Source organism: Sitophilus oryzae, unplaced genomic scaffold (genome assembly GCF_002938485.1).
Source record: "Sitophilus oryzae breed Bouriz unplaced genomic scaffold, Soryzae_2.0 scaffold_1179_pilon_pilon, whole genome shotgun sequence".
In the NCBI taxonomy this organism is placed as follows: Eukaryota; Metazoa; Arthropoda; class Insecta; order Coleoptera; family Curculionidae; genus Sitophilus; species Sitophilus oryzae.
In genome coordinates, this window is record NW_022145814.1 from 277,774 (window position 1) to 301,756 (window position 23,983).

At 31.2% G+C, this 23,983-nt stretch overlaps 1 protein-coding gene across 2 annotated transcripts in view; it reads left to right on the forward strand.

Moving 5' to 3' along the window:
- LOC115891058 (transcription elongation regulator 1-like) overlaps positions 1 to 23,626 on the forward strand; it is a 55,732-nt gene extending 32,106 nt beyond the window's left edge. For both annotated transcript variants that reach the window (XM_030911459.1, XM_030911466.1), the window contains exons 13-18: positions 11,838 to 12,083; positions 13,319 to 13,474; positions 13,528 to 13,674; positions 18,951 to 19,241; positions 21,941 to 22,110; positions 22,167 to 23,626. In XM_030911459.1, the coding sequence (XP_030767319.1) occupies positions 11,838 to 12,083; positions 13,319 to 13,474; positions 13,528 to 13,674; positions 18,951 to 19,241; positions 21,941 to 22,110; positions 22,167 to 22,293 (1,137 nt within the window). In that variant the 3' untranslated portion in view covers positions 22,294 to 23,626. The remainder of the gene's footprint in view (positions 1 to 11,837; positions 12,084 to 13,318; positions 13,475 to 13,527; positions 13,675 to 18,950; positions 19,242 to 21,940; positions 22,111 to 22,166) is intronic.
- Positions 23,627 to 23,983: the final 357 nt, after the last annotated feature.

Sequence of the window (23,983 nt, forward strand, 5' to 3'; positions counted from 1 at the left end):
TACAAACCTATTGATGAAAATTTACTTCCTACACAACCAGACCATCAAGGTTGGTACAGTATCAATTTTATTATAGTGATTTTCTTAGCCGCGTATGGCACAGATCGTTACCCAGTGTGGTTACAAGCTTATTTTTCATTGGGGTAGATTATCACGAGATAGCAGCGTTAAATTGTTTGACAAAGGGGTAGATCTACCCCGAATGGAGCGCTATGGGGTAGCTATCTTTTTAAATCAATAAATTTCCCTTTTATTGCTAACTTTTTGGCTCATCCTGCATAATTATTTTTATTGTTGGTTTTAAAACTTAACATTTTATTTAAGACATGTACCCCTTAACACATTCAATATTTTAATCTAGTATATTAATAGATAGGATATGTAGTAATATTCTGTTGCTACTATATGCGTTTATTATTTATTATATCCCATCTTCAAAGGTTTATTTATTGAAGCTTCATCTCGTCTATTGGTTTTTCTATTGATGTGACTAAATGAGCCAGTAGAAAGTTAGAAATAACTCTTATGGTCATTTTTTCTTTAAGTGTTTTTACTAAGGTTTTTCAGCTAAAACCAGTGTATCACAATTGGTCGGCAAATTCTTAACAGTGTAAAATGTGGTAAAGTATTTACTTCAGCATTAGCAAATAAAAATTTAATAACATTTCTATCGAAAATTTTAATCTTATATTGCAGGATATCTTAGCTATAAAAAAGCGACAATAAGCATTGGCTCCTTCGGAGTAGTGTCCCAAATTTTTTGACCTGGGAGTACTTAGACAATTAAGCCTGTTACATTAAGAAAAATGATTTCTTTGTAACTTGAAATGGCATTTAAGGGTATCTCCTTTTTTCGCGTTTTTAATGTGAAATACAAGTTACAAATGTAAAAAAAATAATTGAGGTAGAAATAACATTTTTTTTGATTTCTCTACGTAATAAAAAAATATAATTTATTTTCAAGGAAATAAATTTAATATTTGCAATAGTCATCAGCAGCAAATCGTTTCTAAAGGAGCTTATTAGAAGCTAATTCTAATTATTAGTATTCAATTTATTAAAATTTGAACTGAAAAAACAACCTGTCATTAAAATTTACAATACCTAGAAAGATGACAAATAAAATAAAACTCACTTAAAATTTGGTTCAGTAAAAGATCGCCTTGTCGCTTCTGTATGGTTATATTTTGATTTATGAAGCTAATTTTACGTTCTAAATTAATAATTGTATAATTTTTTTTACATTTTTGTATAGAAATGTTACTGTTTATCTATATACCTCCATTTTTATATTACTTTGGGGTATTTTTCGTATACGTATACGTTACTTTGGAGTATTTTGATACCATTACCATTATTACATTTTTATTGTTGGGTTTTATAATTAATTTTATAAGGTATGTGATAATTTTTTTAATATTTTAATATATGCACAATATTTTGTGTATTTGATTTAGTCTCTACTCTTATCTGAAAATCAGTAACATGCAGTGGCGTAAATTGCATGCAGTAGGCAAAAATTTGCAAAATAATAAAATAAGAATAGCATAAGTAATTAAGTAATAATTACAAATATGTTTTACTCTAATATGGGGACATTTTTTTGGACTTAGCATTACTGCGGGCATTTTACATTCGGCGTCGACGAAATTCAGTCACGGGTTCTATCTCTTTCTGACACATTGGCCTTCCAGTCAGTGCGGTCTGCAGAGTACGTGAAAGATTCCCAAAGGTGCTGCCTTTAATAACGCATTAGAGACATAATTCATTTAAATCAATAACTCGTAATACAAAACTAAAAATTAATAAAAAATTATTAAATAATAAAAATAAATAAATGTGGCAACTTAACATTTGTTACAGCAGAGCTACCATCTGAATGTCCAGTTAGTCAGCCCGGCCCCGAATATGTCCATGGTTGGCCAACAATGAATTTAAAAATCGCGCCGTCGATTACGTAACTAAAAGTTTAATTGGTATCAAATATATAAAGTGCTACAGAATAGGTTAACTTTGATAAAAAAAAGCATATACCGGGTGCGTCTCAAAAGTGGCCCACATCTATTTTTTTATTTTTTCAGATAAAAAAATCAAGATTTGGTATGTTAGTATATGACATAAATTGGGATTGATTGACGTATTCAATTGTTTTCGGTCACTTCCTGTTTCACCGGAAATGACTATAACTTTTGATTTTTAAATGGCACCGTCGGTATTTTTTACTTTATTCGATAGAAAATAATACTCTAAATAGAATGACATATCATATGTCAACTTTTGACATTTTTGCATATGGTTTATTTGAAATTATAACTTGCGGTTCGTAATGAAAATTTGACTCGAAATACCAAGTGTGTGGTATCAAATTATTCGTAAAAAAATGTTTTTTCCAAATATGCTAATGAGCCACCCTCGTTCCATTTGAAAAAATTGAGATATGATTAAAAATACGATTTGAGCATTTTCTAACTGGCCAGGACAAGACACTAAAAATATTAGATGATCAAATGTATTTTTCCAAGGCTCCTTGATTAAGAATTAGTGTTTTAACATAGCCATGGCACTCTAGATTGAATTTTAAAATACAATTTTTTATTAAGCGAGAATGTCAAAAGTTGACATATGATATGTCATTCTATTCAGAATGTCATTTTCTATCGATTAAAGTTAAAAAATACCGAGGGTGCCATTTAAAAATCAAAAGTTGTAGTCATTTCCGGTGAAACAGGAAGTGACCAAAAACAATTAAATACGCCAATCAATCCTAATTTATGTCGTATACTGACATACCAAATCTCGTTTTTTTATCTGAAAAAATAAAAAAGTTATAGGGATGAGCCACTTTTGAGACGCACCCGGTATATTTACATTCTTTTACAAAACAGCATATCTACATTTTTTATATTCTGAAAATTAACCGTTTTATTTTATGTGATTTTAGTCTCATTTGTGCATACAATAAATTAATAATACTCGTATAGATAATCGGCAATCGGTAATACAAGAAAAGTTTAAAATTTATATTAACGTTAAAAAATAGATACTGTCTTCACTTAACGGTGATTATGTTGATTTAAGTCATTTCGCCGACTTAACTCGCAGATCATTATGATTTAAATAAAAAATATAGACTTGAGTCATAAGAACGGCTCTAATTACATTATGTCGATTTAAGTATTTACGAAAAATGACTTGACTTTAACGAAAATGATTTTAGTCAAATACTTAACATTTAAAACATTTTAACCTTATTTTGAAATTGAGTTAGAGTTATATCATTTTGAATTTAAAAATGACTTAAGATTTAAGTCTTTGCAAAATTGACTTGTTGCAGCTCTGTTTTTGCCTACATTATATGCATGCCACTGGTAACATGATGTTTTATAAGTACTTTTTAATAGAATACTATAGGTTGTCGTTATAGTTTTTAAGCTCATATACCTGTAGTTTCAAAATTCTAAACATGACAGTATCTTCTCTAGCTTTTCATCAACTCCTACGAGGTGTCTGCCGCGGCTGCTTGAAGCTGTCAAAAAAACTGTCACATGTCATTCCCACAGTGCACACAGGAACAGCGAGTTTGTTGAATGTCAATTTGTCAAATGAGGTCTCTCGGAGCTTAGTTTTCATTGACGGTACATAAAAATACTACATGTAAAATATTTTGTCGAAATCAATGTAATGGGCCTGTTTATTTCAAACAAATTATTTGTGACTTTTTGTATATAGTATTTATGCTATTATTACTTCTTTTTTGGTAATCAATATTCGCATCAAATAGAAGAGTTTTAATACTGTTTTATCAAAATAAAATATGTATCAATTTAGCATATACTACAAAAACCAATTTACCATATACCAGGCAGAAAATTAAAAAATTATTACCTTTTTTACAGCTTTTAGAGTTTTAAAAAAAAGTTTATTTATTTAATTTGTAATATGTATATTTGCCTAAAAAATCACTCTATGTTTTCCTAAATAATTTTGGCAGGCTGAATTTATTTCATTAGTTGCAAAGTAGTATTTTCTGTGGGGTTTCTTGGTAGTTTTTTGGATCAATGAAACCACTACATGGTAAGAAAACTTATTAACAAAGGTAGCAATAACATTGAATATATATAAAAAATATCTATGAAAGTAGTTATTAATAATCATATTAAAGAGAATTGTCTAGAGCAGCGCTCGGCAACATTTTGCTATAAGAGGGCCAGAATATCTTCAAGGAAATATGAACGGGCCTCATTTGCTCATGCAGAAATACGCGGTATCGCGTCTGATTATGCATCTATCAATCGAGAACAATGCTCCTTTTTCGGTAGTTTATGATTAAAAAAGTCTATTCACATAAATATGTACTACTTATACATACTTATAATCGTTAATGCACATTCTTTTAACTCTCTGAAGTGAATCAAAAGTAAATTTCTGTAAAAACCTACCAAGTTAGTACTTGCCTTAAAAGCCGTTTTTATCGTGGTATTACTTTATAAATCATATATTAATCGGCAACTTATTTAGCACATTATTAATATCCACTGCAAATGGGTTTACGAAAATATCCAGTGTAGAAGAGATCTTTTTGAATTCGATTTTCAATCTCTGATTGTTGGTTCGTTGGTTTAAGTAGCGAATACAACGGCTTGTCGAACTCCAATTAGCAGAATTATGACGTTGATACCACTCATTTTGACTCATATACATGACTTTGATACCACTCAATCATAGACTCATTCTGAGAGATTGTTAAGTGTTTATAACCATTCGGTAGCATTGAGGAAACGGATGACTTTCATTATGGTCTTCTTGACAACATCCTCAAGATCTACGAAAGATCTACCTCAGAGGAAACAATTCCGGGCCCCACACAAAGCCGGATCTCAGATTGTAGTTGTCCTTTTAATTTCAATATTTTGCCATCTAAAATGAAGGGTCCAGGGGAAAAACATGATAAGCGCCATTTTACTAATTTTACAAGAGAGCACTGGACGGCTGGCGGTTATCAAGTTCTTTCTGTGTTAGATTTTTACTAAAGGAGATACAAATTAAAAACCGTTGCACCTCATCGAGCGGGAGAACCATAAACTCTCGAAAGCCCAAGTTATCGAAAACCCGAACGCTAGCGAACGGTAAACCGAATGGTCCCGATTGGAAGTTATCGAATCTCGGCTCCTCCCCTCGCTATTTGTATTTTAAATTGTAAACAAAAGTCAACGCAATTTGTTTTTGTGGAAATATACACTTAAAAGGCTTTAAAATGTAAAGTTATCTTGCAAAATTAGAACCTGAAAGCCTAGAAATGCGGAATAGGTACAAACCAAAAATTTAACTTGTGAATAACATAGACAATAGAAGCCCTTAGTTTTGATATTGATGTTAAATGCTAGCCCAGACTGCTCAGTGGAGTTTTCAAAGATGTAAGAAACACGGAAATTATTAGTAGTGTTCACCATGAATTCTTACAAATTTCCAGAAATTAAAAGGAAATAAGAGGCGTGTTTCAAATATTTTAAAGCAAGATTTTGTTAGTGATTATGGAAGCCTCAAAATTGCAGGCCATCTCCTTATCAAAGCAAAAGTAAGGCTTTTTCCCTATAGTTTTTCTATATTTAGTGATTCTTTTAGGTCAAAAATCTACAGCATATGAATAGTATGTAAACCTGAAGCTGAGATTGTGTTAGAAAGGGTTTCAACATCAAACTATACTGAACTCTAACCCTGAAAATGTTAATACAAATCCAAAGCAATTACCAGCATGACAGGAAAATTAAAAGCAAAAGTTTCATTGAAATAATATTGTTTATAAATCAGGATCAAAATTACATTATTTCACTTTGAAAATAGGACCGGGTGAAGAATATTCATAATGCGGAGCTTAACCAGTTGATATAGTTAGTGTAGTTATTGTGATAGTGAATGTGTTGAATTGAAATACTTATTTCTGCAGAAAAACGTGAGCCTAGCTTAAAGGATACTGTATAAATTTCTAATGTTTTTTTTATAAGTGATGTTTGCCTACTTTTTGTGTTACATCATGTGGCGTTAAAATATTTTTTTTGGAATATATTAAATTCTTTTAAAAATCGGGTTTGCCTTTTATTTTTTCCCTCTAAGGTTTTGTCTTAATATTTTAAATACTTCTTAGCTGATTTCGTTGAAGGTGATACAATTCCTGCAATTCTATCATAGATCGACCAAATCTGATTATAAAATGGTCGGCGTGTGTTCGGCTAAAATTTAGATGTCTTTGTTATTACACTGGTGGTATTTTGTTATTGAAATAAAACAGAAATGTGGAGAAACAACGTTTATTTTAATAAATTCAGTACCACTTAAAATAGACAACAAACACCAAGTCAAGATATTCACGTTTATTTTGATGTGCCCAATGCCCAATTAAGTTCACATTAAGTTATAACTTCTAACATAAAAAAAATATCTACCTTTTTGGCAAAAAGAAAACAGTTACTAAAGTCTGCTAAGGTTCGAATTTTTTACTAAAGCCCTCTGCTGAAAACTAATTCAAAAATATTAATTTCTTTTGACGGAAAACATTATGAAAACATCATAAATAATCAACCAGCACTAAATCAACAATCAATGTTACATTCAAAATTATTCATTGTTAAAAAATATTTACATGAAAGGGTAATTACCCATAAAAGATATTAACTATTACATAATGCTATTAAAAATTAATTTAATATTTGAATAAAATCTGCTGGTCACATGATAAAATCTCTAGATCATATATAATTTATATACAAATATCTTAAAAATGTATTTCTGTATATATGATCTAGGGATAAACGTCAAATTTTTGTCTATTTGCCCAAACATTTGAAAGAAGAACACGTTTTTATTCTGTTTCGGCTTAGACATATCCTAAACGAAGAAAGGAGGAGGAGTTTAGGCGGTTTACAGTCGGCTCCGCACGACCGCCCCCGATACTACACAAAAGTTTCGACAGTTTGAACTTTCGTCAGGATAAAGCCACCTCCATCGAGCACGTGCTTACATTTTAGACAGCATTGTTGCCAGATTGTAATAGAAAGAAAAATATTTTTTGAAAAATGTACAATATCTAAGATCTATTAAAAATTTAAATAAGCTTTATATTGTTAACAGTTTTAAATAGTTTCAGGCAGTGCTGAAGAGCACTATTTATAAAAAAACATGTTTTTTTTTATTGTTTAAAACACTTTTTATGTTAGTTTTCACCAAACATCTTCATTTTTCTCGAACCGCCTTTAAAGGTAACAACGGGTCGTTATTGTCCCTTTCTTCCTCAAAATATTGTATCAGAGATGACACTAATTCTTGACACCGACTATTTAACTGCTTGGGCATTTTGCAAATAATTTGCAAGAATTGCAACAACCACTACACAAAATATTCTGAAAACAACAGTTTTCAATCGCTAGATATAGGTTTTAAAAGCTTTAAGACACAATACACACGAGACACAACTCTCAATTAACGTTCAGAAAATTCTGACAAATGTCGAATAAACGTGGCACCGCAGCAACCACTTTCTTGGCGTTGCCAACACAGTATCGAGAGGGACATGTAAAACTCTTTGAAGACGTCCCGTTAGGGCTATATTTGCGTGGTGGCAGCACTGCACACATTTACTAGCTTAATCGATAGCGTGCAACGGTTTTTATTTTGTACGTCCTTTAGGCATAACATAGGATTTAACAACTTATTACCTTGCAGAGTTTATACATATAAGCAGAGTTTATAATATATAATATTGTAAAATTCTAAAATTAAGAAATTGGTGCTTATGAAGTTTTTTCCCTGGGCCCTTCAAATGTATATTACAGTTGAGGGTTGGAACCTTTGGTGTTACACAGCAAAATGAAAACACTAAATCACCACAATACACCAAAACACTTTTACTTTTACACTGGACGCGCGTTTCGCTAACCATGTTATGTTGAGTTTATAATCATCTGCTGATGATGCTAACATGGTTAGCGAAACGCGCGTCCAGTGTAAAAGTAAAAGTGTTTTGGTGTATTGTGGTGATTTAGTTTTTTTATTTTGCCTTCAAATGTATTCCAGCTTCTTCCGGTAAATTACGTCGGTATTACTTTTTTCGTCTTTTTTTTTTATTTTGCTGGTAAAACTTCTCTGCCCATAACAAATGGAAACACGGGCCGCGGATTGCTGACCACTGTCTAGAGGATGCTTCTGTTATTAGAATTGATTTGAGCAAGTTTCTTGTTACAATTTGCTTTCTGCAAACATCGCTCTATAGTTTACTCGTATAATGTAACGTAACTTAATAACGTAATTTAATTTTATATATTTATTTTTACTAATATTTTTAAATATTACGTTCTTTTTTAACTACGTCATTAACAATAATAATATCAAAAAATTGTCACTTGTAAATCCACCAAAGAAAAGATTAGGCACTTTTCAACTACTGAAATAAATGAAGGCTGTCTAAGTTATTATATTTTTGAACATATTAATTAATATTGATAATTGTTTAAAATATTACTATTTTCTTAATTATTATTAATATAATAAACATATTCAGACATATAATTCAGAGCTTATTTGTTTAATATTTTTAGAATGTACATTTTTTATTCTAAAAAAATGAGGATTGTTATGATTTTAAGACAATTTGGATTATGCTGTTTCAGATGTTTAACAATAAAGTTCAAAAATTACTGAAACCTGATAAAAACCCCTTGTTTATAATAAGTAGCAGTAACAGTTTCCAACTGTTATTTAATAATAGTTAAAATATATAATATTTTTTTGCCCAGCACTAATTTATCGTACCGGACATTTAAATACAAATATTTAGGCTCCACTTGTGTAGGTAACCCATTTTTAATTTAAATTATTAAATTCAGTTTAAATTTTACTGAAGGTGGTACTTTTACTTAAATGTATCCATTCATTTAAAACGTTATCCATTCATTTAAAACGTTTTAAAATCAATACAGTCCGCTACATACGCAATTTAAATGTTTTATAAAAATATATATTTCAGAAATGAATCATGGTCTTCTCTCAATATACAAGGTGGTACACCTAGTTCGCCTCGGTTGATATACAAAAACGGAAAGATGTAGAAACAAAATAATTTATGAGTATATGTGGGAAGGTAATGTGCATAATTTAAAATTATTTTGAAATGTACAGGGTATCTCAGAACTAAGATCCACACCAAAGTTATATTTTTTCTTATGGAACATCCGGTATTTTATTTCATATTTGTATCCGTGGACACAAAATAAGGCATTTATTATAAGGATTGAATATGTTTACAAGCTTTAGTTTTTGAGATATTTAAAGATATTTAAATTAGCATGCTATAATAAAAAAGATTATGAACGCCCTGTACATTGCGTTTCAGAATTAATTCTTGTGCTGACTTTTTAGCCATAGAAATAAACTTTACTGAAAAATTTGATTGCTTCGTTTAATGCATACAGGGTAGCAAAAATTGCTGTCAATTTTAAATATTTATTTTACATAAAAACTTTTTGAAATACAACACCCTGTGTTTTTTAAAATAAATTGAAGCAGATTCAAATGCTCTTTCAAACTATATTAGGGTTTCCTATACCTATCTACCTCAGATTTTTAATAAAGATCAATTTTTCAATAAAATGGCATTCAAGACGGCTAGTGTTATCATAGTAAGTTTCTAGTGACAGTTGGTAGCTATTTTCAAAATCGAAATTAGTTTATGGACTTTATTTAAATTTTTCACTTTAATTTATCTATAATAGTATAATAAATATTATTTATTAAATAGGTACTTATTATTCTATCAAGAAAAATGAAGAAGTAGTTCTGTGATTTATTTTACGATGACTTGTAGATATAGAGATTTTCTGTAAATGAGCGAATTACGGCAAATTCATTTTCTTCACTTCCAACGACAGGTTTCTAATAGGGTTTTTTTTATAAACCAGCTCTGCGAAATAGGACAAGTAGTTTTTCAAAGAAACGCTTATCAGGAAGATTCCTATTTAAATGTTTTTGAGCATAAGCTCTCGAGGCCAAGAAGCAATTGTCCTCACAAAATAAAATCACTAGTAACATATCCATTCCTTCCGCCAGCAGATACTGCTTCATTTTTCTTGATAAAGTAATAAATACTTACTTATTAACCTTATTGTAGGTAAATTAAATAAAAATAACCTGATATAAATTTAAATAAAGTCCATTAGCTAATGTCGATTTTGAAAATAGTTACTAAATGTCACTAGAAAATTGCCATGGATTTTATTGAAAAATCGCTTTTTATTCAAAATCTGAGCTAGCTAGGTACAGGAAACCCTAATATAGTTTGAAAGAGCATTTGAATCTGCTTCGATTTATTTAAAAAAATACAGGGTGTTGTATTTGAAATAACGAAGTTTTTATATAAAATAAATCCTTCAAATAGATCAGCAATTTTTGGTACCCTTGTATAAATTTAAGCAATAACATTTTTCAGTAAAGTTTATTTCCCCACCTTTAAACTCAGCACAAGAATTAATTCTGAAAAGTAATGTACAGGGTGTTAATAATCTATTCTATTGTAGCATACATATTTCAATATCTCCAAATATTTTAAACATATTTCCTTATAATACATGCCTTTTTTTGGGCCCAAGAATCCAAAAATGAAATAAAATACCGGGTGTTCCATAAGAAAAAATATAACTTTGGTATGGATCTTAGTTCTGAAACATCCTGTATATTTCAAAATAATTTTAAATTATGCACATAGCCTCCCCACATACGTATACTCATAAAATATTTTGTTTCTACATCTTTCTGTTTTCGTATAATCAACCGATGCGAATGAGGTGCACAATTCGCATCAACCGATGCTAATGAGGTGCGCCACCCTGTATAGTGCAATTTCCTCTAATCATTTGAAAAACTAATCATGTTTAGATTAAAATACATTGTTTATGGCCTGTTTATTATTTACATCATCTTTGTCATTCTGTCTTAAGTAAAAATGACAAATAAAAAAATGACTTAAAATAAGAATATCCTTAACGTCTAAACAAGGCGTTTTAATTATAGGTATATTGAAAGATTCTATGTAGATAAAATCAATATTCTAACTTTCAATAATTATATTAGAAATATAATGAATGTATTTATGTTTTTATAGATTAAATTTGTATCTATTTTATACATTTTAGGTATATTTGTTTGAAAAGTAAACAAGCTCATTTTAAAACATTGCAGAGTTAACAGAAATTTAGTAATATGAAATAATAATGAAAGACTAAAGTTATTTACATAGTGATGCAAGTCTTATATTCATACCATTTTATATTCATATGTTTGCTAAATATATTTTTCTAGGTTATAGTCTAAGTAATTTCGTTGTTTTTTTGTTATTCTATATCAAATCTGTTTTAATTATAAATCTAATCATAGCGTAAGTATTTTCCAAATACGCTTTTTATGATAATATCCAACGTGAAAGAGGATTGTAGTTTTTTTACTGTATAAAAATATTCCAGAATTATTATATTAAGATTTGTAATAATTCGTAGCTTTCTAAAATATAGTACTTGTCATACCGAAAAGGCAGTCTTTGGAAAATATTAATGCGAATTTTAATTTTTCTTTCAGGATTAATGATTTTTTTTTCAGGTTTTATTAATAAATTTTATTTTCAGATTTGACTTTATTTTTTATAGGGAAAAGCGTTACTTGAACAACTATTCTATACATACTTTCTTATTTATACATATCTATATTATTTTAATAAATAATTTGTATAACTGCAAATTTTAGTTTTTAGGCACACTTGTCCATTCCAAAATTTTAAATTTCTAATCCATGATTTACAGATTAAGAAAGACTTTTTCACTATGCTTCGAGAGCACTCCGACATCGACCGACATTCTCATTGGTCTGATGTTAAGAGGAAGGTAGACACCGATCCCAGATACAAAGCTGTAGACTCGCATGGAATGAGAGAAGACTGGTTTAGAGAATACTGTAAAATTCTAAAGGAAGAAAAGAGAAGAAGGAAAGAGGAACGAGAAAAGGAAAAAAGCAAGGAGAAGCACAAGAAAAGAGATAAGGAGAAGAAGGTATTTATATTGGTTTATAGACATATATTACCGCATAATCGGTAACACAGGAAATATTCCTTTTTTCCGCTCTACTCTTTTTCATCAAAGTATATATTTTCTAAAGTATGTTGGCTGTAAACTTTTAAATTTACCATCGTCAACAGTCGACAAACGAAATTGCAATATACCGACAACCGAAACAATATTGCAATAGACAAGTATCTCCAACATGTGCCAAATATTCATGTGTCCAACGTTGAAAGGTGCTTGATACATTGTGTGTGACCGAATTAACATAGGCAACTCTGACTCTGACTAGTTTAAATTTTCTTTTTTTTTTGTAATGTTTTTACAGTTTTGACCGGTAAAAAATTATTTAAAAAGCTATTTTTTATAAATTACCAATGTTACCATAATATTACCGATTTGTAAATTAGCAGGAATTTTACATCGCTAATCATCGGTGTTTTCTATATGCACTGTTTTTGATTTTTCATATCAGTTTAATATAGTGGCATTACATTACTCTCCATTACAAACTAATTATATTTATTCATACTCCATGTTTACTTATTTTTCTGTAGCCACCACAAGTTTGACCTTGATTGCTGCACGAAGTAGTACAAAGAATATAAACGCGTGTTATAAAAGTTTTGTCGAAACTGATTGAAACATTTCTTGAAACATTTATCGAGACAATTCCAGTAACAATAAAAAACACAAACAACCAATCACGGCTTGTCTCGGTGTAGAAGATATTTTAGACATGAGTGCATGTAAAATTGTTTGTGATATTTCTAAATTGTCCTCAAGCCGAGTATGACGGGATATCTATAGAGTGGTACCAATATATTTCTATGTCTTAATTTATTGCACAATTAATTTGTCACTTGGTGAATTAATAAATATGAACTTCGTTTCTCTATGTCCTACAACACAAGGTATTCCGTTTGATTGGAAAAACATTATAAAATATTTGCAATTTAAAACAATGCTTTTATAAGTTTGGGAGAGTTTTAAATGTGAAAAAATTATATAATTTTACTAAAGTAGTTAATATTCCTAATGTGATTTATGACAAACGTCTAAAAAATAATAATTTGTCTATCTGGAGAAAAAATATGACATCAGTGTCAGTTTTTTGTCGTTTGTATTTAGACGTAAATTGTTTCTCTCATTATTTGGATACCATCTGTCAAAATCATGTCCTCCAGCCAGACAGGCTATACTTACGTTGTATTCAATTTGTTTAGGATAAAGACAAGCGTGAAAAGGAAAAAGAAAAGGAGTCTAGAGAAGAAACATCTGAGCCTATGGACGAAGGCGACAAAGAGAGAAACGAAGATGATGCTGCCTCTGGTAAGGAAGTCGATGAAGCAGAACAAGATCACGATTCGGAGGATGAGAAGGTAAAGACTGAGAAATATAAGTGTTTATGTGTATTGAATCTTATTCTTTTAAGGTTAAAGAGGAAAAAGAAAAGGATAGGCAAGCAAGAGCAGAAGCTAGTCTAAGAAAAAGAGAAGAAGAAGTACAAAGGACTTTGGCTACTCATATGAGAGATAGGGATAAAGAAAGGGAGCAACATAAGAGAGACGAAGCTAGACAGGTAAAATATTTTAAATAACTCAAAATCAGAATATAATTTGATTCCTTCAGCAGGAAAGCAAGACTAAAATATTTGTATATACTAAAAATCAATCCTTATTTTTTGAGTTGTAAATTATTATTATTACTAATTTTATCTATATTTTTAAATTGGCTGTTTTGAAATCATAGGGGGGTTATTTCTATTACAAAAATAGATATTACTATCCAGGTCGCGTATTTACTAAATCTAATATAGTGCAACGCAAGTTACGCCCCCATTCAATTTTATTGGTGAATTTAAAATCTAATCCGTCACAACGTATCAGTTTAAAATCTAATTGAATACAACGCAGCCACAAACGTCTTACAAGACTTTTGACATTAGACTCCTAAATACGCACGGTTATAACGCCAACCTCCACCTCCTTCCTATTACTCTATAAGAGCAGTCTTGCGCAGCAGTACTGGCCTCGTGCAGACTATGACCTATTATTGTCTTCATTTGGTCCCAATTTCCAACGGTTTGGAGATCTCCCTCTAGGACGTTTCCCGTTCACTTTTCCCTCCACAGTTAGTTTTTCTAGGCCATTGGTGTTCCTGGATATGTGGCCAAAATATCTTAAGTATGACTGATTTATTGATATCGACAGTCTAGATTCGATATTCAGTTGTTCTTCAACGCCAACCTAGGAAACTCTAATTCGTTGCAGCAACCTCTGTTTATTTTCCTTTAAATAAGGCAGTTAATCTAATCAAAAGGAGAATATTATAACATAACCTTCAATTATTAGTGTCGGCGAGTAATGAGTATTGTTGTTATTTTGTTTGTTATTTTGTTGACAAAACCTAATTCATTGCAGCACATTTTTTGGCGCCGCCAGTATAAAAGATTATGAACACAATAATAATAAGGTGGTTACAATGGTCATCGAAAAACGTTGCACGTCACAATACGACTATAGTCTATCCAACGACAAAATCCTTGACAGTGATAGATGTGTCTGTCATTTTAATTTCAAAGAAGTTTATTTTATTTTACAAAGAAATAAGTTGGTACAATTGGAACGCATAATTCATATATTTAAATTTTGAGTGAAAAGTGATTACTTCAAAATATTGTAAAAAAACTATATAAAATTGAAAAAAACTAATCTTGGTTAATTAAATTTAATCTTAACTTTTTTCTGCAGTACTAAAATGTATTATTTACCTATCGTGTGATGTTATTTTACAAATACTCCAGTTTTTGGTACCATATACGAGATGGTATACAATATATTTGTGGCTAATACAATTCTCTGGTCATGGTCTCTGGAAAACTGTGTCTCTGGCGGTCTCTGTGCACCGAATATTAACTGTAAACTATGGTCTGGGTCAACACTTAGTTTTCCCTAGAGTTTTCCTCCACTTAATTTTAAAAAAACACGAAACACAAGCAACAACACAGTCCAAAATGCAAAATATTTATCATTTCTATTTGACATATTTTGACATTAAATTATAACCTATAATTTGACAAGAGTTTGACAATTCTCAAAAATCTCAAGTCGAGTTCATACGCATAGGCGTCCGTTTGTCGTTCATCGTGGCGTCAAACCAATAATATTGAAATATGATCTGTCATTTTTTAAATAAACCAATAAAACTGGTTATAACAACAAGAGACGACGCATGACATATTTATTTATAAACCCATCCATAGTTAACTTAAAAAATATTAGAAACATTTTTTAGTAAAATAAATGAATTGGTATGGAAGTCATCTGCTTTTTTTCTGTCATCGTCTGTCGAAATCTTACCTGAGAAAAAAAACAGAGTATGCCAGTAAACTCCATAAGTTGACGCGTGGTGTCATTGATGACGTTCAACGCTTTTTATTTTGGACGACTGATATAGGTATATGTACACTAATAAATGATACCTGCTAGCTTTATTAATTAAGATAAACAAAGGAACTTTCTTGCAAGATTAAGTATTATAATACATAAAAAACAGCATTAATAAATTTTAGCATTAGGTATATTGGACATGCTATTTAGCGCTAGGAAATGTTTCCTCTTACAATCTGCCACTTTGAACCCTTTTAGCACCACGCCTAGATCCAATGGAAGCATTTCTTCTACCACGGGCAGTTGGTTGCACTTTTATAATCCCTCCTTGTCTCAATGTCGGTCTGTTTATTGCAAAAAACTAGTCTAATTGGCTAGCAGGGTTATTTTTTTTCAATGCGTTGGTAAGTTTCTTGATAAGGGCAATATTGCATGTTTGAGTTTCCGCTAAATTGAAGATTCTACTCAACTCTGATTTTAATTCAGCCACCGCTGTTCTATGTTCTTCGTTAATACTTTCTATAGAAAAAAAATATTAGCGAGTCGTTTTACAAATATTTAAAACAACTTACGTGTATTATTATTATTGGCCACATCAATTAAAACCTCTTGGGGTTGAAAAGCCTTGACAAGCCTTATTTAAAGGAAAATAAACAGCGGTTGCGCTGCAACGAATTAAGAGTTTCCTAGGTTGCGTTATAACCGTGTGTATTTAGGAGCCTAATTTCAAGCGTCCGTAAGGCGTTTGTGGCTGCATTGTATTCAATTAGATTTTAAAACGATACGTTGTGACGGATTAGATTAATTAAATTGACCAATAAAATTGAACGGGGGCGTTACTTGCGTTGCACTATATTAGATTTAGTAAATACGCATCCAGGTGAAAGTTTGTTACGACTCCGTAAATTTTATTTTATACATAAAAAATAAGATTATACTAGGCTTAAATTGAAATCGTTATATATTATAATTTCTTCAATGATAATGATCACCATGATACAAAATTCTATAGCGACGGTGGCCATGATAATCGTTGCTATGGCAACCATCGCTGCGTCAACAATTACTATAACAAGGTAACTATGACCAATTATAAGTCAATCCAAAATGTTCAGAATTTTCTATTTCGTTAACATCGCGACGAAGAGTATACAGGATGGCAAAAAAAAACGTTTTTTATTTGTTATTTTTCAAATAAACTGAGAATAACTGAGTTATTTAACGTTGGAAATTTAAAAAAATAGATGGTAACCTAACGATGTTAGATTATTTTTGTAGGGTTTGCGAAAATCTTTGTTATACTCTGTTTGTTGTAATGAATTAAATTTATTAAAGGGTTCTTTATATTATTCTGCGATGACGCGTAGCAGACTGTGCCAAATTACGTAAATGTAAAACCATACACATCTTTATTTTACAAAGAAAAACATAAGATATTGAGTCTATTACGAAAGGACAAGAGTTTGACAAAGAAAATGTATGGATTTCATTCTCACAAAAATAAGCAAAACTTGATAACGTTATCAAGGAATCTAAGTTTTTTAAATTTCTCCGAAAAATTAAAAAAAAAATTGCACATTGTGTTTCTTGGGTCTATATAAATACACTTACCAGATAAAATACTTCTTCTCATTTAAGAGATATCCTGTATATAATTATCTTCTATTACAATTCGGTGTTGTATAAAAATTTCAAAGTAACTATTGAAATGAACAAAAGCATAAAATAAAAATTTTCTAAGTAATATATTGCAATTTAACATTTGCATTTCTATCATTTACCGAACCGTTCCATATTAAAACGATATTTTTCAGAAACCAATCCTTAACTAGTTTAGCAAACCGTTTAACAGGGTTTTACAAGGGAATACAGCCTCAAGCAAAAACTAATGCCAGAGTCATTTTTTTACCTAAATCAGTACTTGACATAATTTATTTAGCAAGCTGGTTAACAGGGTTTTACAAGGGAATACAAACTTAAGCAAAAACTAATAGACGGAGAGCTGGTTACTTAAAAAACCTTATCATCGTTACATGGCTATTTTTTCTTGTGAAGTATCCTTTTGTGTAGCCATGAAATAATCATGTCTGCCAGCATGATCCCGGGGCTTAAAGTAGGGGCCACCAATCGAAAGGGTGAAATTTTGACACTAAAAATATTATAAGGTACACGAGTTATAATTGCCAAATAGCTTTTATTTGTTATTAAGAAACGTGAAAAATTGTTGGCAGACATTTTTCTCGTGGCTAAAATGCCGGCAGGCAACGCAAAAGAAGCATTATATTTTGACAAAAAAATGGAATGTCATATTTATTTATTTAAAAAGCCGTACTATGCAAAAGGGCAGACAAAAAAAATCGTGGCTTAATCAGCGGTAGACAGTTATTAAAAGCGCGATATTACTCTACAGGGTGAGTCTTGAATAAGTGCAAATATTTTCAGGGCTGGTATCTCGACACAAAAGTAATATATTTTCTATTTACCGTTTTTCAAATGAGTCCAAACTAACCGTTCAAGTTTGAAAATTTAAAAAGACATTTTTAGAAAGATTTATTTTTAAATAATTTTGTGAGTCACCTGTTTTTTTTTCTGTATTTGCATCCATTCTTTTAGTGTCGTAACCATGACTAAAGCTGTAATGATGGTATATTAAGAAATTATACCGTGGGTAATTTCTTTTTGAATAATTTTTTAAAATTTGCGGTGAACAGGCAGTTCTACGAAGTTTTCTAAAATATAAAGGAAAATGTTTAAAAAACGCACGGTTTTTAAGGCGGGGAGCGTTCCCTGAAAGCGCTAGAGTAATACCGCGCTTTTGATAACTGTCTGCCGCTGATTTAGCCACGATCTTTTTGTCTACATACGTCTGCATACGGCTTTTAAAATGAATAAATATGACATTCCACAAATCGGCATGCATGTGAGCCATAATTTTTTTTCCAAAATTGTATGCTTCTTTCGCGTTGTCTGCCGGCATTTTAGCAACCAGAAAATGTCTGCCAACAATTTTTCACGTTCCTTAATAATAAATAAAAGCTATTTTCGCAATTATAACTCATGTACCTTATAGTGTCAAAATATTTAGTAAATATAGTGTTATACTTTTAGTGTCAAAATTTCACCCTTTCGATTGGCCGCCCCCGCTTTAAGCCTCGAGATCGCGCAGGCAGACATGACTGTAACATATAAGGATGCTTCACAAGAAAAAATAGCCATGTAACGATGATAAGGTTTTTTATGTAGCCAGCTCTTAGACTATAATCAGTCATATTTTACCTAAATTGATTAATAAAGAAAATCCATATGATGCTTTAATATGATGCGACCGACTTCATTTGTAGCACTATATTAATTATTTTTAATATGACAACCATAATTATATAAAAATATTCTATAATTTTATATTTTAATTTTAAGAAACTTTTTAAATTTAGACTTCAGTAAATTTATGTTAATTTTATTACAGCATTTTAATGCATTGCTTGTCGACCTCGTCCGTAATTCCGACTTGAGCTGGAAAGAAGTCAAAAGGATTCTTCGTAAAGATCACAGATGGGATTTAGCTGACTCGTTATCGCGAGAGGATAAAGAAAAACTGTTCAATGAGCACATTGAACAACTTTTGAAAAAGAAACGCCAAAGCTTTAGAGAAATGTTAGATGAAACAGCAGAAGTTACTTTAATAAGCACCTGGAAAGAAATTAAAAAGATTGTAAAAGAAGATCCAAGATATTCCAAGTTTCCCACTAGCGAAAGGGTGAGATGAATAATTTGATTTATTTATAAGCTGTCGATTACTAAATTTCAATTTAAATCAATAATTAAACTAAGAAATATAGAAATATGTATGCATTAATACATAATATACCGATTATTTGGTCATCGAAACTGTGCGGTCTGGATTTTAACGTGTAAGACAGTGATGTAGACAGCTTAATGGAAAATCAAATGTATTAAAAAGAGATAAAAATTGGGTCGACACATTTCTTCTATGCGCTATTGCCGGATTTTGCATCAAAATTTCAAACCGCAACAGTAGGCCTTTACGAAAAAGGTTGCATTTAGGGTTAGAACTTTATTTTTCACTATTAGTTACTGATTTTACTACAGCTGTAATAGATTATATTTAGTTTAGATATATTATCTTTATTTCAGTAGTATACATAAAAGTTTTTAAAATAGCTTATATTTTTCTACACACATTTTCCAACAAACGTAAAAAACCGGCAACACTGTATGCCGCTTTTGATTTTGTCTCTCTGTCTGTCAACCAGTCATTTATATTAGTCTCTGTCACACTCGTTAAAATCCAGACCACATAAATTGAATAACCAACAGGGTATATACAGGGTGTCCCAGAAATAAGTGTAAGTATTTTAAGGGGTGGTAGATCTCGATAAAAGAAACATATTTTCTCTTTATCGTTTTTCAAATAAGTCCAAAATAACGGAGTTATATTACTCCGAAAATTTCCAAAAAAAAAAGATTTTTTGCTAAAATTTTGAGAACCACTGGATCTTTTCTGGATTTTCTTTCTTGTAAATTTAATCTAATACCTATGTTGCCATATTATCAATAAATTATGTTTTTTAACCAAAAACTAAAAAAAATCAAAAAATTTCGAATTTTCAAAAAAAATTTCGCGAAGAAAACCTCAGGCGTGTTTCTGAACTTGAACTACACTACCACTTAAAATATTTGCACTTATTTCTGGGACACCCTGTATATTATGTTACGGCTGAAATCAAAAGAGCAACCTGATAAAATTATTTTTTTACATGTCTATATAGGGTGTCCCACAATTAGTGCGACAAACTGAAAGGGGTTGTAGAGGGCATCAAAACAAGTCATTTGAGTATAGGACCGGATATGTGCCGTTTTGGCAGGAGGTGGAGTGAAACGTAAATTTCAAGTTGCATTATTTATTCAAAATATTTACAAAAACTACTCCAAGTGCCGTCCAGGCGTGTGCATTTGTGTCTTCAACAGAATGGAAATAATGTAACTTGAAATTTACGTTTCACTCCACCTCCTGCCAAAACGGCACATTTCCGGACATGGGTTCCTATATTCAAATGACTTGTTTTGATGCCTTCTACAACCCCTTTCAGTTTGTCGCACTAATTGTGGGACCCCCTTTATTTAGGAACTTGGTGCATGTAGAATGTATAGGAGGGGGGTTAATCACAGTGACCTTACAAATCTATTGTGTCCCCCTTTCTTGAGTTATAACGAGTTATAACTCAAATACAGATCATACAGTCTCACATACAGTCTCCGGGGTTTGACAAAAGCCAGTATCTGCGACGGTTTTACAGATGTTAGTTCCCCATCTTCGATATCAGCCATACCAAAGTTTATAGGCACGAATAGTTGTCATCTCGGCGCGGCGCACTCTGTGATGAGATATTTGATATTTCCCCATTTTCCCCACAGAATCTGCATTCGCCGTTGTTTCTTAGCTTCAATTTACTGATCTTCAATCTACTGAGGTGTTCGTTGAAGAGACTTAAATCAAGGAAAATGTTTATTTTTAAACATTTATTTTTTGAATTTCGTAAGTTCTGATAAATTTCTTCGAGTGTCTTGGACTGTAATAGTGGAGCGACGAGGCTAGAGGCACAGCGACGAGGTAAGAGACAAGATAAGCGACGCGATAAGAGACATGTACATAGTAAGGAGACAAAAGTTGCGATTTATTGCTCGACTTTCCAAATTCAAACCAGTATGTACAATGTTCTCCGACAATGTTACCTGTTATTCCACATTCTCTAGCCACTTCTGCCCAAAGTTGGTCTAATGCATAGCATTTCTGTGGTCTGGATGAGATGCATTCCATAACGCACGCATGTTGAATACGGATGTTATATTATTCTCAGCCATTGCGAATGATAAATGTTGTCTCTTTACCAGCAGTACACCTACTTAATGATACCAGTCAACTGATAAAAGGCCACACGCATTCCAGCGTCAACGCGACAAGAAATCATATTTTTATCTCGACGCGCATCTCCTCGCTTGTCTCGTCGCTTGACACTTCGGCAATCTCTTTACTATGTTTGCCTCCATTACAATACACGATCAAATTCAAGTCGCGACGCTTACCTCGTCGCTGTGCCTCTAGCCTCGTCGCTCTACTATGTTTTTACCCTCAATTGAATGGAGGGAGAGTATCGCGTTCTTGAACAGTTCAGAGCTGCACAACTGCGTGAATGGAGGACTGTAAATGACACTATAATCATATGATATATGTCGAAATTACTTTTTGTTACTGGACATGCTGAAGTAATACTGTATAAACTTTTTTTCGCCAACTCACTAAATTTTTACCATTTCTTGCGAACTTTATATTGTGACCTTCTATGTAATAAAGCCCAAACCCAAACATGCTTATTAAATTTAAGTAACACAAGTCAGAGCTATTAACAATATTGAATAATTTTTGTTATTGTTTAGTGTGAACGAGAATTTAAGGATTATCTAAAAGATAAACTTATGACGGCAAAAGGACAGTTCAAAGAATTACTACAGGAAACGAAATTAATAACACACAAGTCACTTAATCTTTTAAGAGAAAATCAAAACCACATGCAAGAAGTTGAGGATATTTTGAAGAATGATAAAAGGTAAGTTTGAATTTTTTTTTTTTGAGCTTTTATTAATTTATTTTTTTTATGGGCAGATATTTGGTTCTGGATCACATTCCACAAGAGCGCACTCAATTAATTTTAAATTATTTAGAAGAATTAGACAGACGAGGACCGCCCCCTCCGCCCACAGCTAGTGAACCTAATCGAAGAATGAAATAAATTAATTTTTATGATTGAAGTTTTCTGTTTTATAAAGTTGAAATTAGGTTTGTTTTGGTTAATGGGCTAGGAAAAACAGATTTTTTATATAATCATAAACATGCGCTAGTCATAATATTTTATGCACTAATTCAGTTATTTTTAATACATAATTAAAATATATGTAAATGAGATTTCTATTTTTAATAAATAATATAGACTCTGTACTGATTATAAATGTCATTAAAAGGGGCCATCCATAAATTACGTCACACGTTAAAGGGGGGAGGGGGATTAAAAGTTTTGTGACACGTTAAAATTTAAAAAGCTTTAAAACTTTTCGACTTTGATCTATATTTATTAATAATTTAGCACAAGTGTGACGTCACATCAGTGGGAGGGGGTTCTAAAAATACGACCTGTGACAAGGACGGGGGAAGGGGTTCAAAAGTCCTAAAATTCGTGTGACGTAATTTATGGATGGCCCCAAATAAATACAGGGTAACCCACTGTTCTTAAAAGATGTTAATTTTTTTATATATAATATGGTGATCGAAACCATTTACACACTAAACACAGGTGTATTTTTTAAATCAAATACAGATTGTCCAAAGAGAAAATTGCATGGCGCGATTGCGACAGCCTAACTATTATACTGGACCATCAAAGAATTTTATGATCAAGTAGGTAATTAAGGATTGTCCTCACACAACATGCTTGATCATAAACTTTCATTCCACAAAAATGAAATTAAAAGTCTAAAGCTTCATTCAGAACCTCGAAATTAGTAGTTTCAATTTGTGTAGAAGTTTGTAAGTAGTAATGTAGACCTGTTGTTTGCTCTAATTTCAATATAAGTGTTCAGAACGTCTAAATTTACGGTACTAATTTTCATTAGTAAAAAAAGTTAACCACTAATTATAGTTCAAAATTTGCGAGTAATGCCATGTTGGCCTTTGATTATTATCCATGAAGAGAAATTGAGGTTAGAAGTAAAAAAAATATTATTTTATAAGCTAATTATTAGGCTTTTACTGTGGATACAACTGACTACCGCAAGCTGTCACTAGGATATTCTACTCATTTTAATTGTATTTTTTTATGTTGTGATTGTAAACTCTTAAATATAAAATATAATTGAAACCATTAATTTCGAGGTTCCAAATTAAGCTTTCAACAGGAAACAATAAAGATCTCTTCATAATGTTTCCTGTTTAAGATTTTGAAACCTTTTTTTCTGATTATGAAACAGTGGGTTAACAGGCTTTATATGTATATGTATGTCACATTTTGTTTTTATTAAAATGGCCCTAGATCTATGAATTTTTGAAAGAATAAATTCAAGTTGAAATCATTTCTTTGTTTCTTTTCTCAAGTCACTCAGTGTTTGAATTTTGAATACTCATGTGGAATAATGCAAGTCAAAACTAGTTTTATGTGTATTATTGTCTTATCATAGTAACTATGTCTTGCAGATCTAACGCTAGTTTTCTTCTTGGTCGTAATTTTTTTAAGATCAAGGACAGTCTCGCTCATTACTATTCCTAATTGAAAAAAAAATCTTCACAAACTGTATTTTTAACAAAAAATTAATGTCAAACTACAAATAGTGGAGCCTTACAATCGCCTTATTTAAATTATATCTCAAAAACAGATAGTTTCCGACATGGACGTAACCACGGTGGGGAACTTGCTCCACCCTATGTAGATG